The sequence below is a fragment of the Chiloscyllium punctatum genome, chromosome 11, assembly GCF_047496795.1.
Source record: "Chiloscyllium punctatum isolate Juve2018m chromosome 11, sChiPun1.3, whole genome shotgun sequence".
Lineage (NCBI taxonomy): Eukaryota > Metazoa > Chordata > Chondrichthyes > Orectolobiformes > Hemiscylliidae > Chiloscyllium > Chiloscyllium punctatum.
The window spans coordinates 18,339,764-18,357,214 of record NC_092749.1 but is presented as its reverse complement, the minus strand read 5'-3'; the positions used below and the strand labels follow the sequence as shown (position 1 = coordinate 18,357,214).

At 42.0% G+C, this 17,451-nt stretch overlaps 1 protein-coding gene across 4 annotated transcripts in view; it reads right to left on the bottom strand.

Annotated features, from left to right (window-relative positions):
* The window catches only part of fam120b (family with sequence similarity 120 member B), a 103,145-nt gene that overhangs the window by 17,939 nt on the left and 67,755 nt on the right, over window positions 1–17,451 (bottom strand). For 3 of the 4 annotated variants that reach the window (XM_072580384.1, XM_072580382.1, XM_072580383.1), the window contains exons 7-9: window positions 4,734–4,940; window positions 1,535–1,637; window positions 1,101–1,244 (exon numbers count right to left, since the gene is read on the bottom strand). In XM_072580384.1, the coding sequence (XP_072436485.1) occupies window positions 1,101–1,244; window positions 1,535–1,637; window positions 4,734–4,940 (454 nt within the window). Of the gene's footprint in view, window positions 1–1,100; window positions 1,245–1,534; window positions 1,638–4,701; window positions 4,941–17,451 lie in introns of those variants that run through there. The other variant, XR_011961787.1, reaches the window with a different exon arrangement.

Below are 17,451 nucleotides of genomic sequence, written 5' to 3'. Positions count from 1 at the left end.
TGATGAAACACATGAAAGAATTGCCAAAACAAGTGCAGCCTTCTGCAGATTTCAAGCATCAGTCTGGGAATGAAGAGGAGTAAGTCGGCATATCAAACTGAAAGTCTATAGAACAGACGTCCTACCCACTCTGTTCCATGAATTGGACTTGGTACCATGATCTTACCAAGAACCTCAACCACTACCATCTGAGTTGTCTTCAGAAGCTTCTGAAGGTTAGATGGCAGAACAAAATATCAGAGAATGAGGTGCCCTGCTAGGCTGGCATGCCAAGCATCCACACGGAAAGGAGACAGCCACACTCAGCTGGATCATGTCGCCAAAGTGCCTGACACTCACAAAGTAAAGTGATTCTTCTACAGAGACATTGAGTTTTGGGAAAACCCTCATGACAGTCAAAGGAGGCACAAATGAGTTCTGATAAAGACCTCTATTCCTGGGAGAAGCTCCATCTGGATTGTTGTACCGGACATAGGCAAATAAAAATAGTGCGTCCGCCTTTGAATGCAAACCCACATCAGAGACAGAGAAAAACACAAGGAGAGGAAATTCTGAGCCAGCAGTTCATCCAAAGCTCTGTGGAGTGTGGTATCCTGTCGTATTTGCAGCAGAACATTCTGACTGCATTTCCACCTCAGTCACCTACAGACCTGCCAGAATTCTGTCATTTTTCCCAGGCGATGAACATGTTCATTTTCATCTCGAAAGATAAAAAGAGACAGCAAGAGCATAATCTCTAAGGTGGGCATAACCATTAAATCCAATGCTCTTTGTAGCATGGATTGCTACACAAGTGAGAACAGGTATCCTAGATGGTTTTACCTTTCTCCCCGTCTTGGTGACACTGAGGTCAGCTACAGACTTCAGCCATCTATGGATTACGTAATGCAACAGTAACCAAGATCAGATGTGAGAACATAGTGACAATGCATATAGAATAGTAAACCAATACCTTATTCTCCATTAGGAAGATAGTTAATTCTTATATTGTACCCATGACCTTCACCACTGAGAATGTCAGTAGATATTTTTGGGGTTAGTTCTAAATTAAGCATTAAAACATAACAGATAATGATGATAGAAGTGACTTTTAGGCATACCTGTTGGCGTTGGAGGCTGTGGATACCTTGCCTGATAATCTGGGCGATAGGCACGGTATGGACAATAAGCAGGCAGTTGCTGTTCCGGCTGTGCCACGTGATATCGACCTCTTCCACTGTAGGTACCAGGCCTTTCCCAATTTTCTATCGATACAGAACATTGACAGATCCATTTTAATCAATAGATTGGTCAAAAGCAAATATTATAAATAATGAGTGAGTTTTACTGAACTGCCTCTCTCATACAGTTCAGAACAAAGAGAAATGCACAATTTTCCAAGAAGTCTCCCTTTCTCTGCTGATTTTTCCTCTTTCTCACTTATGGACACTGTCAAAGGCAATTTTTAATCAAATATTTCATCCCATTTCAGCAGTGTCTACAATTCAGAAAAGGTATTGAACGATGAATAGTGAATGCAGCCCTGGCCACTGACCTGTTGTGTGCAGCCGGGGCCGGCTCTGTATGTCCCTGTTCTTTTTCACACAAATACTGTTAATGAGGGACTTCAGCTTCTGGAATTCCTGCAGCAGAATATCCTACAAAAGAGAACCAAAATGATCAGCAATCTGACAAAAAAGGTATCACATGACTTCAGACATTTTGTGGGAGCCATTACTGGAACAAAAAACTTGCAATGTACAGCACCACTCTATCTGACTGTTTTCCCTCCTCGTTTCCAAGTGCTGGGTCATGCAATTGCATTGGATTAGGCCATGCTAATGGCCAAGGGACTGCAATGGTTTGACACTGACTTCTGCAGGACAGCTGACCAGCAAGCTCTCAGCCACATTGGAAGGATTTACATACTTACAATCAACTTGTTTGGCTACATTATGAATACACATTCCATGGCCAACAAGTCCTGAAATGGAACTTTAACTATAGCTTCTGGCCCAGAAGTAGGAACTCTACCGCTGTATCACTAGACCTCCATCCACAACCTTCAACGCAGTAAACTGTCACATGGGACTTCACAGGAACACAATCAAACAAAATTTAACTCCAAAGCACATCAGAGGATGGTCAAAGAGGTAGATTTGAAAGATTGTTTAAGCGGGGGGAGTGAGAGAGAGGTAGAGATAGAGAGGTGGAGAGGCTTTTTCATTCATTTTCATTCACGGGATGAGGGCATCGTTGGCTAGGCAGCATTTATTGCCCATTCCTAATTGCCCAACAGCAGTTAAGAATCAGTTAGAGGTCTGGAGTCACATGTAGGCCCAGACCAGATAAGAATGACAGTTTCATTCCCTAAATTACATTAATAAACCAGGTGGGTTTTTCTGACAATTGACAATGGATCATCATTAGACTCTTAATTCCAGACTTTCAAAAAAAATTGGATTCAAATTCTACCATCTGCCATGGCAAGATTTGAACCTGGATCCCCAAGACTTGTCTGGGTGTCTGGATTAATAGACCAACAATAATAGGCCATTGCCTCCCTGCGATGATTTCAAAAAGGAATTCTGGAGCTTTGAGGTTTGGCAGGTGAAGGCATGCCTGACAAAAATCAAAATTATGGTTGATAAAGTGCAGCGCTGGGAAAAGCACAGGAAGTCAGGCAGCTTCTGAGAAGCAAGAGAGTTGACGTTTTGGGCATACTCCTAACAAGGGTTAAGCTCTGAAATGTTACCTCGCTTGCTCTTCAGATACTGCCTGACTTGCTGTGCTTTTTTCCAATGCCACACTTTATTGACTCTGACTCGTCCAGTATCTACAGTCCTCACTATCTCCTAGGTGCTGCAAACAATCAAAATTATGAAAATCAGGGATGCTCAGAAGACCAAAACTGAAGAAATGCTTAGGTCTGAGAGACCAAGGAGAAGGATGGAGTCAGTGACAAGGAAACTTGATACAGGGACTGCTTTAACTCTTCCTATTACTGGGTTGAAGAAAGTATCAGGTCACCCTCCACAGAAATTGAACAAATAGTGTGGAAGATTCAGTGAAGATGGTGGCGAGGTAGAGATAGTTATTGTCAATATACATGCCCAATAATACACTGCACTTTCAGATGTTGTTGCCTGTAGGTGAGAAATAGGAGGCAACCAAGGATTGATGCTTGGGCAACACAGAACTAATGGTATGAGAGTGAGAAGAGAAGACGTTGAGACTGATTCGCTGGCTATGACTGGATAAGACACAACAATCTCAACTTAGATGAATGCCATTGGATAAGTGGCATAGGATGTAATTTGAGTCTTTGGTCAGGGCTGTTTCAGTATTGTGGCATGGCAGCAATCTAATTAGAGGGAGCTCATGCATAGGTGAGCCAAGATTGAGGTTTGGCAGCTGAAGGCATGCCTGACAAAAATCAAAATTATGGTTGATAAAGTGGCAATAAAATATTCAAAGACTTTGGTGAAGAAATTGAAATTGAAGATAAATCAATAGTTTGCAAGGACCTAAGAGATCAAGGATACTTTTAGGAAAAAAAATGGATGATGTTGGCAGAGTTGAAAGAGGAAGGAAACAATCAGGAAGTACAGTTCAGTTTGCTGGATATCAGGAACAAGAAAAAAACAGGTGGATCTCAGGGACAGGCTGAGCTCAGAATGGAAATAAGAGGACAGAGGAGAGAACGTGAAGGAAAATGCAGCTTCAAGGCCAGGGAAAGGGAGAGAATGGTATAAGCAGCTAATAATCTCAATTTTGCTGATAAATATTTCCATGAGCACCGTGGAGATGAGGCTGGAAGAGACAAAGGTGAGAGGCTTAAAATGACCTTAAGTGAAGTTAGGGTTTCCTCTAGCAAAGGTCACATAGACCTGCTTTCACTCTATGTGATTCTGGTAATGATCAACTAAACAAACTAATTCATAAATGTCCAAGTCTGTGTCCCTGGCACTCAAGGGAGCGAGATTAGGTAAAGAAGAACAGGGACAAAGACCAGGGTGAGAATATATATGGTCAATTAAGATAAAAGTATATGTGTGACACAGCAAGGTCAGTAGCTGATGAAGTATTGCAATGAATGAAGGCTAGTCACTTGTGAGTTAACTATCAGGAAGAAGCATAATATCTAACGTACATCCCCACACATTCAACCCCCCCACACAGACAACACCCCCCACCCCCCAACCCAACCAAAGGCTAGAGGAAAAGTCTTCTGACTGCAATCCAGTAACAACATGGATGTCGGCTGACAGGAAGTGATGCCATGTCTGACCAAATAGCTTAATGGTCAATACTGTTGGAACTGCTACAAGAAAAATGAGTGCTTTGGTGAGGGGGCATTTTTGGAATCTGCTTGTAGTGTCTTCAGCTAATGAGGGTAAGATGGCACACTGCAGTGAAAACCCTCGTTATTAGTTATACTGACCACTGATAGGATTTTTGGAACAAAAAGAAGACAATGTGTTCACAAGTGAAGTGAACATGCTCCTCAATTCCTATCCAACAACTTTACATTTGATGTATACAACAAGTCAAACGTCTATTTCCTGGCATATGTGGATAGAAGCTGGCCTTATTTGTACCATCAAGATTAATCATTAAGTTCACCTTCTTAGTAATAACTGGTTTTGCATGTGCATTACCAGATGGTATTTGCTTTGGAAAACAACCTACTGTAAACCACCATCATTAGTTGAGAATCACCTCAAGCATACACAGTCCATCTGTATACCCACATTCCTTTCTAGAAGGTCCTCTGCTTTACATCCACTGTGCGACTGCAGGTACTTTGTGTGGAAAAGTTTTCCGTCAAACACTTCCCACGGCATCAGGTCGCCCATTTGAAATGGAAAGCCACAAGCACTATTAGCTGAAACAAGTATGGACAGGCCTCGAACAAAGAGGAAGGCCAGGTGCACAGCCCGAGAGTCAACACGGGGCACCTGAAAAAGAAAGTCAAAGATTAATCACCAGACAATGACAGCAAATAATTCACTTGCTGGACTTGCTGTGCGAAACACAGGCTGTCAGCAAGGAGTCCATCTGGTGCCATCGACATGAACTGAACGGTTAAAGTAGGTTTGAGCTGCACAGCCAGAAAGGTGCACAAAACAATTTGCAAACACATTTAGTCTCTAGGTGAGATAAAGTCAAGGACTAAGCTTCACATGTTGCAGTGTTTTACATCTATTGCTGATTTAAGTACAGTTATGGAGTCTGGTGTTTACACCTATAATTGCTACTTAACACAACAGGACAAGATGAACAGTCTTTTTAGTTGGTTTTGAAAGAAACAGAATTACGGGATAACTGTACATACTACTGGTTAAACAGAAATGCTTGATGCAGACACAGATCTCAGTCATTTGCTTAACTTGTCTGAGTAAGCATTAGGAATTATGGATTCTTCAGTTAGATGGAGAAAGTAAGGACTGCAGATGCTGGAATCAGAGTCATTTGGTGAACATATCGTCAAAACCTAAACACCCGACGACTGGAGGAAGAACGCTTCATCTTCTGCCTTGGGACCGTGCAACCACACAGGATTAATGTGGATTTCACCACTTTCCTCATTTCCCCTCCACCCACATTATCCCAGTCCTATGCCTCCAACTCAGTACCACCCTCTTGACCTGTCCATCGTCTTTCCCATCTATCTAACCTACCCTCCTCTCCAGCCTATCACCTTCTCCCCGACCTTCATCTACCTATTGCGTTCTCAGCTACCTTCCCCCAGGCCTATCCTCCTCCCATTTATCTCTCATTCCTCGGCCCACAAGCCTCATTCCTGATGAAGGGCTTCTGCCCGAAAATCGATTCTCCTGCTCCTCAGATGCTGCCTGACCGGCTGTACTTTTCCAGCACCACACTCTTGCTTTCTCCAGTTAAAAGCAAATATAATTAATTTTATTAATCAACTTTTGATTTATAGTTATATCTGACAAGTCAGGAATCTAATGTGCATTTCTAGTAGACCTGAGAAGCTGTTATCACTGGCTACATCAGAGGCGAGTTTGACAAGGTAAGGATGACAGATATAATACCATAAAGAACGTGCATTTTTATGACAATTGGATATTTTCAAGGCTATTTTAAGTGATATCAGTTTCACCTTCCAATATTTTTCTTTCAAATTATTTCCAATTCAAAATACCATGGGATTTGAACTCACACCCCCTGGATTACTAGTCCTGCTCCCTAGATTACTACTCTGCTCCCTGGATTACTAGACTCGCATTCCAGATTATTATTCTGCTCCCTGGTTTACTAGGTACTGCAGATGCTGGAATTAAAGTGGTGCTGGAAAAGCACCTCAGGTCAGGCAGCATCCAAGGAGCAGGAAAAATCTATGTTTCGGGCAAAAGCCCTTCATCTAATCTTGTCCCTTGATTACTAGCCTCGCTCCCCAGATTACTACTCTGCTCCCTGGATTACTAGTCCTGCTCTTCAGAGTACTAGCCCTACTCCCACGATTACAATCACCGTTCCTTGAATTACAATCTCTACTCCCAGTATCACCAGACATAACAGGGTCAGTTTAGCTAGTCGATTGGACGACTGGTGTAAGAAGCAGAATGATGTCAATAGCATGGGTTTAATTCCTGCCCCAGCTGAAGTTACCATGAAGGGATCTTCTTCTCAACCTGTCCCCTCGCCTGAGATGTAGTGATCATCAAGTTTAACCACCACCAATTGTCTCTCTCTCATGAGGGAGTAGGCCTGTGGTCCAGTAAGACTATGGTGACTTTACCTATTACCAGCCCTTCTCCCTGAATTACTAGCCCTGCATCAAGGACCACTCGCTCTTCTCTTTGGATTAACAGCTTAGAAACATAACATGCTGAACACAGCTCGATGGTGCAAATGTGTTTTTCCTCCTCTTCTCTCCTAAGATGCTGGGTTCTGGCTAGATTGGGTACAGTGACCATGAATCACATGCAGGCAAAATACCCTGCAACAATACTTAATGTCCTATGATTTCAGTGTGGAGAGTATCAATCAAGCAGGTTGTCCTTCCCCAGTCTGGCCTATATTTGACATAGCAGGGTTCAATGTGGCTCAGTAGGTAGCTTTCTCAATCTCCCCTGAACTAGATGTCATGCTTCCCTCCACAAACCATATGCACTGAGCGACTGCTGCACCAGAAGTGCCACCTTTTGAAGGAACGTTAAATCAACTTGCTCACCTGCCCTCTCAGGTCAATATGAAATATATCTTGGCACTCGCTTGAAGAAGAGGAATCAGGGAAACATACCCCATGTCCTTGGGCAACACTGATTGTTCAATCAAAATCACCAAGACTGAATTTGTGGTCATAAACAAATAGCCATGTGGAAACTGACTGCTGTGTTTCCTAGGTCATCACAGTGACTACACTTCAAAATATTTATTTCCCTATAAAGTGCTTCCAGGCATTTTGAGGTCTTGAAAGGCACTATGCAAATGCAAATCTTTTCCTCCTCGTTAACCCCAATAGCATAGTATAGACAGAAGCCACACAGGCATATAAATCCCCACAATTTGAATCTATGAATACTTAATGCAATCTGCACGCAGAATTACCGCTTCACTTTGAACAATCCTACCTCAGGGCTTTTTGTGGGGTAATTATATTTTGAAAATTGAAGCAACGAAAGGCCAAAGAAATAAAAGGGCATGCAGCAGTTCTCACTTGAGGTAAATGGAAGGATTAACTTATCATTACTATGGTTGGTAAATACAGAAGGAGAGTGTGCATTCATTCATCAGGACAGACAAGGGACTTTTTAAAAAATCAGCTCAAAGGTTCGTAGGTGCATATTGCAAATCAACGTGTCTGAGAAATTAGTTTTTTGGAGAAACCTGTGACCAAATCCCATGCTCTACATGGCTCCAGTGATGTTCACAACCTGAGTCTGTTCTTCTCTTCCAGCCGAGAAAGTGAGTGCAGCAGAGAGAGAAATAAGGGAACAAAAGAAGAAAGCCAGAGTCTTGGTGAACTGAGCAGTTCCCGCACATGGACAGAGAAAGCGGCTGATCTGCAGAAGACTAAAGACAATAGTCCGAATGCAAGGCATCTAACATTACATTAAGATGAAGGGATTCCGTCTGCTGGGTTATAGATAACAGACAGTAGGGCTTTGTGAACTACAACCGACAGCAGTTAAGACAATACCAGTGTCCCAGTAAATTTGCTACAAATCCCACTGCCAGTTTCCAAGCGTGCACTGTATTTCAATTAAGCTCCTCATTGACCTTTACAGTATGGGATTCAGATAGGTATGGGAAAAATCTCTGCCTTATAATCAGCATGATGTCGACAAAACTCAAGTGAAATAACTAACTACATGCGTAGTGTCCCAAGCTTAATTTTTAAGTTTGCTTTTATTTTCAATTTTCTCTCCCCCTCAAGGCATCATTCATTCTTCATCCATTGATCCAGACAAAAGATGGCACTCTGGCCAGCTATTCGCCAAAGTGGGGCTTCATGGCTTAGCCCAAAATCTCATCACCTGCTCATTTGTCTGCATTTTCCACTGGATACTTCTGGGAAAAGGCATCTCTGGATAGAAATTTCCTTTTCTCAAACTGGGTGCACTGACCCTAATGACATTGCCTCATGCTGTGCCACAAAGTTAGCTGATTCAACATAGATCCAGGGATCAAAACCTGGGGCTTCCTGGTGTGTGGGAATTCATTGATAAAATGGATCGTGCCTTCACCAACTGCAGGGAGCAAGTATATGTCCAACACAAACTCACTAAAGGAGTCAACCTACATATCAACAGGATGTATACATGCAGTTTGAGAGCAATTTGCTAAATATTTCTAAACTAAAGAATAAATGTAGTCTTCTACATTTAATCACAACTTTTACTAATTTTAAATATAGAATTGTTCCACACTAAACTTCAGCCACTTAACTTTGCTTTACAGCAGTTAGCACAGTGAAGTACACGTGTCAGATTTCAACTCATTCTCAATTTACCATCTAATCCCAGAAGCCAGTGTCTAACATGCTGGTCACTGGATTCCTTTACACACAGATTTCATTCTTATAAATAAAATCATTCATATTTTCTTTGAAGGGCTTAAGGCTTCCATTTTCAACCTAGATTTCCTCCTCAATTTTAAGTGTGTTCACAAATGCTCCTGTCACAATGGATGCCACACAAATAGTTGTAAGTCGTTAGAAGTGCTTTACAGAAGTTTAACATGTACCGATGGAGTGGGAGACGGATCAAGCAACATCATGAAGCAGAACAGCAAAGCTCAAAACTATTTCTGCTCCTGACCTCCAGATGCATCCCTGCCTTGAAAGGGATGTGAGGTATTTGTTACTCTATAAACACAAAAAATGAGACGGGTTTGATGGCTCCTCTTGTTACAGAATGATACTCTGAGCATTGTGGGAGGAGCTGGACAAGTATATCACACCATTGACACTGAATGACTTGGAGCTTTTATTTCAGAGTCTGGCACTAGGAATTGCAACACTTTATATGGCTACCCTGGAATAATAGCATGGAACCTGGGAATAAAACCACAGAATCTGGCACTTAATGATGTGGACTAGAGGATTTTGTTGGGGCATAAGTGTTGGGTACTGCTGAAGGGGACAGTCTGTCAGAGGAAAATAGAAGTGGCAGTCAGATCTTGGGCACTGAGAATGATTCTTATGTTAAGTGGGGTTTGTCAATATTTAAAAGAATAATTGTTATCAGTCAAGGGCACAGACAGGAGACATTGTGGCCGTGAACATGAATCTAGGATGATATGCTGCCTTCCTGTTGTCAGGATTGAGGACATTGTTGTATAGATTGATAGGAATGACATAGTTGGGAAAAGGGCTAAGGCTTTGCAGAGTGCATATAATTGAGAGGTTTGAAAAATCAGGCGAGGCGTGGATATGGTGAATAGCCAAGGTCGTTTTCCTAGGGGGAGTCCAAAACTAGAGGGCATAGGTTTAAGGTGAGAGGGGAAAGATTTAAAAGGTCCTGAGGGGCAACACAGGGTGGTGCATGTATGGAATGAGCTGCCAGAGGAAGTGGTGAATGCAGGTACAATTACAATATTTAAAAGGCATCTGGATGGGTATATGATTCAGAAGAGCTTAGAGGGACAAGGGTCAAATGCTGGCAAATGGGACTAGGTCAGGCTGGGATGTCTGGTTGGCGCTGACGAGTTGGACCGAAGGGTCTGCTTCCTTAATGCATGATTCCAAGACTCTAAGAGGTTATGTGGAAGGCTAAAAAGCAAAACTCCAGAGGTAGTAATCTCTGGTTTATTCCCAGTGCCACATTCTAATGAGATTAGGAATAAAAAGAAAGGGCAGATAAATCAGTAGTGAAAGAGATGGTGCAATGTGCAAAGATCCAGATTTTTTTGATCATTGGGATCTCTTCTGGGGCAGAAGAGACCTGTTCAAAAAGGATAGATTTCACCTGAACTGAAAAGGGACCAATATCCTGGCAAGAAGATTTGCTAGTTCTATTTCAGGAGCCTTTAAACTAGTAGACAGGGGTGTGGGGGTGTCTGAGTGACAGTCAAAATAGAAAGACAGATAAAGATGGTTCAGAATCAGTAAAGAGCAATTTAATTAGAAAAGCAGACATGAGTGGTTAGTCAGAGAACAAGGTAACTCTGAAGAATTAAACTTCATTTATTTCAATGCAAGGGGTCTTGCAGAGAAGAGTGGTGAACTGAAGAGCATGTAGGGGAACATGGGACTGGGATGTCTGCCTTGCTCTCTGCCTTTATTCCTGATACGTTGATTTTGCTGCTCCTCCAATGCTGCCTGAACTGCTGTGCTCTTCCAGCACCACTAATCCAAAATCTAGTTTCCAGCATCTGCAGTCATTGTTTTTACCTGTCTTAGCTATTACAGAAACTTGGCTGGGGGAAGGACAGGGACTGGCACTCCATGTTTTGGGTTTTCAATGCTATAGGAAGAATAGAAAGGAAGGCAAGAAAGGAGGGGGAATGGCATTTTTGATTAAGAAAAACATTAGTACTGTAAATAGGAAGGATATTTCTGAGCAATCATTCAGTGAAACTATATGGATAGAAATTATAAATAACAAAGGGATGATCGCCTCGATGGGGCTGTATTATAGGCCCCCCCCACTAGTCAGAGGAAAATTGAGGACCAAATATGCAGAGAGTTCTCAGATACATGTAAAAATAATAGGATTGTAATAGTAGGGGATGTTAATTTTCCAAACATTGACTTGGATTGCCATAGCGCTAACGGCTTGGATGGAGAGAAATTTATTAAATGTGTAAAATAATTTTTTTTAATCAAAATGTAAATATGCTTACTAGAGGAGGAGCAAAACTTGACATTCGCTTGAGAAATAAGGCAAGTGACTGAAGTGTTAGTAGGGGAACACTTTGGGAATAGTGATCATAATTCTATTAGCTTTAAAAGAGTGTTGTGTAAGAATAAGCCTTCCATAAAAGTTAAAGTTCTTTACTGGAGTAAGGCAAATTTTAATGATATGGGACAGGAACTTTCAAAGTAGATTGGAGTAGACTGTTCTCAGGTAAAAGGACAACTGACAAGTGGGAAGCTTTCAAAAGTGTGATAATGAGAATTCAGAGGCAGCATGTCCCTGTTAGAGTGAAGAGTAAGGCTGGTACAAGTAGGGAACAATGGATGAATAAAGATATTGAAGTTCTAGTCAAGAATATGAAAGATTTGTTTTTGGATATAGACAACTGGGATCAAATGAATGTCTTGTAGAATATAAAGAGTGTCGGGGCATTCTTAAGAAGGAAATCAGAAGGGCAAAGCAGGGATGTAAGATAGCTTTGGCAAATAAAGTTAAAGATAATCCAAAGAGGTTTTACAAGGACAATAAGAGCAAAAGAGCAATTAGAGAGAGAAAAGGCCCCCATAAAGATCAATGAGATTGCCCATGTGTTGAACCTGAGGAGATGGGAGAGATATTAAATGAATATTTTGTGTCAGTTTTTACTGTGGAGAAAGAAATGGATGCTAGAGAACTCAGGGAAATAAATGTGATGTTTCGAAAACAGTTCACATTACAGAAGAGGAAATGTTAGAAAACATAAAGGTTAATAAATCTTTTGGATTTGATCAATTGTATCTCAGGATGTTGTGGGAAGTTAGGGAAGAAATTGTGGGAATCCTAGCAAAGATATTTGCATCATCTATAACCGTGGGTGAGGAGCCAGAGGGCTGGAGGGTGACCAACGTTGTGCCTTTATTTAAGAAAGGCTATAAGGAGAAACCTGGGAACTTCAGACCCATCAGCCTGATATCAATGGTGGATGGATTGTTGGAGGTGATTCTGAAAGATAGGACTTACATGCATTTGAAAAGGCAAGCATTGATTAGTGATAGTTAGCATGGTTTTGTGGGAGGGAAAATCATGTTTCATAAACTTGACTGAATTTTTTAAGGACGTAATCTAAAAGATTGATGAGGGCAGAACTGTAGACGTTTTTTGCATGGACTTTAGTAAAGGTTTTGGTAAGGTTCTACACGGTAGACTAATTAGTAAAGGTAGATCACTCGAGATTCACGGTGAGCTTGCCAACTGGATATAACTGGCTTGACAGTAGAAGACGGAGGGCAGTGGTGGAGTGTTGTTTTCAGGCTGGAGTTCTGTGACCAGCAATGCTCCACAGGGATCGGTCCACTTTTGCTCGTCATTTATATAAACGATTTAGATGAGAATTTAGGAGGCATGGTAAGTATGTGTGTGGATGATACCAAAATTGGTGGTACTGTACACTGGACAGTGAAATAAGGTTATCTAAGATTACAAAGATATCTGAGTTAATTGTGTTAGTGGGCTGAGGAGTGGCGGATGGCGTTTAATTTGGGTAAAGGCGAGATATTGCATTTTGGTAAAACAAACAAAGACAGGACTTCTACGATTAACAGAAGGGCTATTAGTCGGCTCTAAGCTGCCCAGTGTCCTGCTATTGATTAAAAAGAACAACAAAAGAGAAGTACAGCACAGGAACAGGCCCTTCGGCCCTCCAAGCCTGTACCGATTACTATGTCCTAACTAAACTCAAAAAAAACAAACCTTCTGCCTTTATTCAGTCCATATCCCTCTCTTCCATTCTTATTCATGTAACCATCCAGTTGCCTCTTAAATGTCGCCAACATGCCTGCTTCCACCACCACTTCCGGCAGTGCATTCCACACTCTGTGTGAAAACCTTTTCTTGCACTTAAATTTTCTCCCTCTCACTTTGAACCTGTCCCCTCTTGTAATTGAAACTTTAACCCTGGGAAAAACCCTCTGACTATCCACCCTATCTATGCCTCTCATAATTTTGTAGACCTCCATTAGGTCTCCTCTCACCGCTGTCTTTCCAGTGAAAACAATCCTAGTCTTTTTAACCTTTCCGCATAGCCAATGCCTTCAAGACTAGGCAACATCCTGGTGAACTTTCTCTGCACTCTATCCAAAGTTTCCATATCCTTTTTGTAGTGTGGTGACCAAAACTGTGCGCAATATTCCAAAGGCAGCCTAACAAGGGTTTTATATGGCTGCAACATGATTTGCCAACTCTTGTAATTCATGCTCCGGCCAATGATAGCAAACATGCCATATGTCTTCTTAATTACCTTGGCCACCTGTTTAGCCACTTTTAGGGACCTGCGGACCTGCACACCCAGTTCCATCTGTATGTTAATATTCTTAAGGATTCTGCCATTTACAAAATAATTCACACCTAAACTTAATCCTCCAAAATGCATCACCTCGCATTTGTCTGGATTAAACGCCATCTGCCACTTCTGTGGCCAAGTCACCAATCTATGTACATCTTGTTGCATCCTTTCACAATTGTCGGCACTATCAGCAATGCACCAATCTTCGTGTCATCTGCAAACTCATCTGGCTAATCAGACCATCCACATTTTCCTAAATACTCCCTCATCTTGTTTCTTGTTTCTTCTTCCAAACTGCATCACCTCAAAATTATCAGGATGAAATATCATCTGCCACTGGTTCGCCCATCTGACCAACCCATCTATATCTTTCTGTAACCTAAAATTATCTTCTTCACTATCAACCACTTTACCAATCTTGGTGTCATCTGCGAATTTGGTTAACATTGCCCCCCCCAACATTTTCATCTATATCATTTATGTATATAACAAACAATCCCAGTACTGATTCTTGTGGTACACCATGGACACTGGCCTCCAGTTACTCAAACAGCCTTCTACCCTTTGTGTCCTACTACTAAGTCAGTTTCTGATGCATCTCCGAGATAGTAAGAAGTGCAGATGCTGGAAAGTCAGAGTCGATAAAAAGTGGAGCTGGCAAAAGCACATCAGGTCAAAAAGGATCAAAAGAGCAGCAGGATCAGCATTTTGGGCAGGTCCCTTCATTAAAGTCCTGATGAATGGTCCCCCCGCCTGAAATGTTGACTCTTCTGCTCTTCTGATGTTGCTTGACATTCTGATCCATCTCGACAAGTTTCCCTCAATTCCACGTGCTTTAACCTTCTCAGTCTCCCATGTGGGGCCTTGTCAAAGGCTTTGCAAAAATTCATATGAACTACATCGAGTGAACTTCCCTTGATCACATTTTCAAAAAATTCTAACAAATTTGTTTAGGTACATAATTCTTTGAAATTTGCATCAAAGGAAGACAGGGTGGTTAACAAGGCATTTAACATGCTTGCCTTCATTGCTCAGACCTATGAATTTAATTCTGGGCAACTGAATGGATTTTGAGTGTGTTAAAAACATTGTGAACACAAATGGTCTGATTAGATTAGAGCTGCTTATTCACAAACCCCCCAGATTTGAAATACTGAAACAGGAAGGCAATGCTTTGATTCTGTGCTATGAGCAGGGAAACTGACCTCCAGGATGGGTGTATTAGAGATTTGGATAAACACTGTGCATGATCATTAACATGAATCTGAAAATACTGGAATTTCCGGTTATGTGCTCCCTGGAGGTGAGGCTCCCTGCCGGAGCACAAAATTTAAAAATCGCCTGCATGATTGGAGAGGATTATTACCTTTCACAACAGCTCGCTATCTGGAAAAAGTTATCTTGGCGCAAAGCGATGGTTGAAGCCAGATCTTTCCAGCTCAACTGTTAGCATAACAGGGTAGACAGTCATACACGTGGGCTGGACCAGGTCTTTCAAAAACCAGTTTAAAGCCAATCAATAAATGTTTAGTGGTAAATAGCCCAGTTTACGTTTATGTTGCAGGACTCTGAGTCACATGTTTGATCTGTCAGATCTGCTGGCAGTAATTTTCAGTCCTACATTCAGCAGCTTGAAGAGTTTATCTGAACAGCCTGGCAGAGGCCTGTTGTTGGTAATATTTGGAGCAAACAATAAAGTTAACATATAAATTAGAGATAGGCAATAACTGCTAGCTTCATCAGCAACACCAACATACTCTGAATGAATAAAAATAAATAAACTTTTCTACTGTATTAGAGCAATGCAATGGGACTGTCAAAAATTATGTGGGGCTTTGGTAAAACTGACAGAGAGAAAATGTTTCCACTTGCATGATGACTGGTAATGACAGATTTAAGGTAACTAGCAAAAGAACAAAAGGGAATACAAGGAGAAATGGTTTTTACACGTATGTGAGGAATAAGAGAATGATCAAAGAAAGAGTAGGGCCAATCAGGGATAGCATAGGGAACTTGTGTATAGAGTCTGAGGAGGTAGGGGAAGCCCTAAATTAGTTTTTTGCTTCTGTCTTTACTAAAGAAAAGGACCTTGTAGAGAATGAGATCATTGAGGAGCAGGTAAGCATGCTGGAACGGATAGAGATTGAGGAAGGTGATGTGCTGAAACATTTGACAAATATTAAGATTGACAAGTCGCCAGGAGCAGACCAGATTTGTCCTCAGCTGCTTTGGGAAGTGAGAAATGTGAATGCTTCGCCGCTTGCGAAGATCTTTGCATCCTCGCTCTCCACCGGAGTCGTACCGGAGGGAGGCAAATGTAATTCCTCTCTTCAAGAAAGGAAATAGGGAAATCCCCGGCAATTACAGACCAGTCAGTCTCACGTCTGTCGTCTGCAAGGTGTTAGAAAGGATTCTGAGGGATAGGATTTATGACCATCTGGAAGAGCATGACTTGATTAAATGCAGTCAGTACGGCTTTGTGATGGGCAGGTCATGCCTCACAAATCTTATTGAGTTCTTTGAGGATGTTACTAGACACGTTGATGAGGGTAGAGTGGTGGATGTGGTGTATATGGACATCAGCAAGGCATTTGATAAGGTTCCCCATGGTAGGCTCATTCAGAAGGTCAGGAGGAATGGGATACAGGGAAATTTAGCTGTCTGGATACAGAATTGGCTGGTCGACAGAAGACAGCGAGTGGTAGTGGAAGGAAAGTATTCTGCCTGGAAGTCAGTGGTGAGTGGTGTTCCACAGGGCTCTGTTCTTGGGCCTCTACTCTTTGTAATTTTTATTAATGACTTGGATGAGGAGATTGAAGGATGGGTTAGCAAGTTTGCAGACGACACAAAGGTTGGAGATGTCGTTGACAGTATAGAGGACTGTTGTAGGCTGCAGCGTAACATTGACAGGATGCAGAGATGGGCTGAGAGGTGGCAGATGGAGTTCAATCTGGATAAATGTGAAGTGATGCATTTTGGAAGGTCGAACTTGAAAGTTGAGTACAGGATTAAAGACAGGATTCTTGGCAGTGTGGAGGAACAGTGGGATCTTGGTGTGCAGGTACATAGATCCCTTAAAATTGCCACCCAAGTGGACAGGGTTGTTAAGAAAGCATATGGTATTTTGGCTTTCATTAACGGGGATTGAGTTTAAGAGCCGTGAGATCTTGTCGCAGCTCTATAAAACTTTGGTTAGACCGCACTTGGAATACTGTGTCCAGTTCTGGTCGCCCTATTATAGGAAAGGTGTGGATGCTTTGGAGAGGGTTCAGAGGAGGTTTAACAGGATGCCTGGAATGGAGGTCCTATCTTACGAAGGGAGGTTGACTGAGCTCTGACATTTTTCATTGGAAAAAAGATGGAAGAGAGGGGACCTGATTGAGGTGTACAAGATAATGAGATGATTTGGAGATGCCGGTGTTGGACTGGGGTGTACAAAGTTAAAAATCACACAACACCAGGTTATAGTCCAACAGGTTTAATTGGAAGCACACTAGCTTTCGGAGCGACGCTCCTTCATCAGGTGATGAAGGAAGGAGCGTCGCTCCGAAAGCTAGTGCGCTTCCAATTAAACCTGTTGGACTATAACCTGGTGTTGTGTGATTTTTAACTAAGATAATGAGAGGCATAGATACAGTTGATAGCCAGAGATTTTTTCCCAGGGCAGAAATTGTTAACACGAGGGGTCATAGTTTTAAGCTGTTTGGCAGAAAGTATAGAGGGAATGTCAGAGGCGGGTTCTTTACACAGAGAGTTGTGAGAGCATGGAATGCGTTGCCAGCAGCAGTTGTGGAAGCGAGGTCATTGGGGACATTTAAG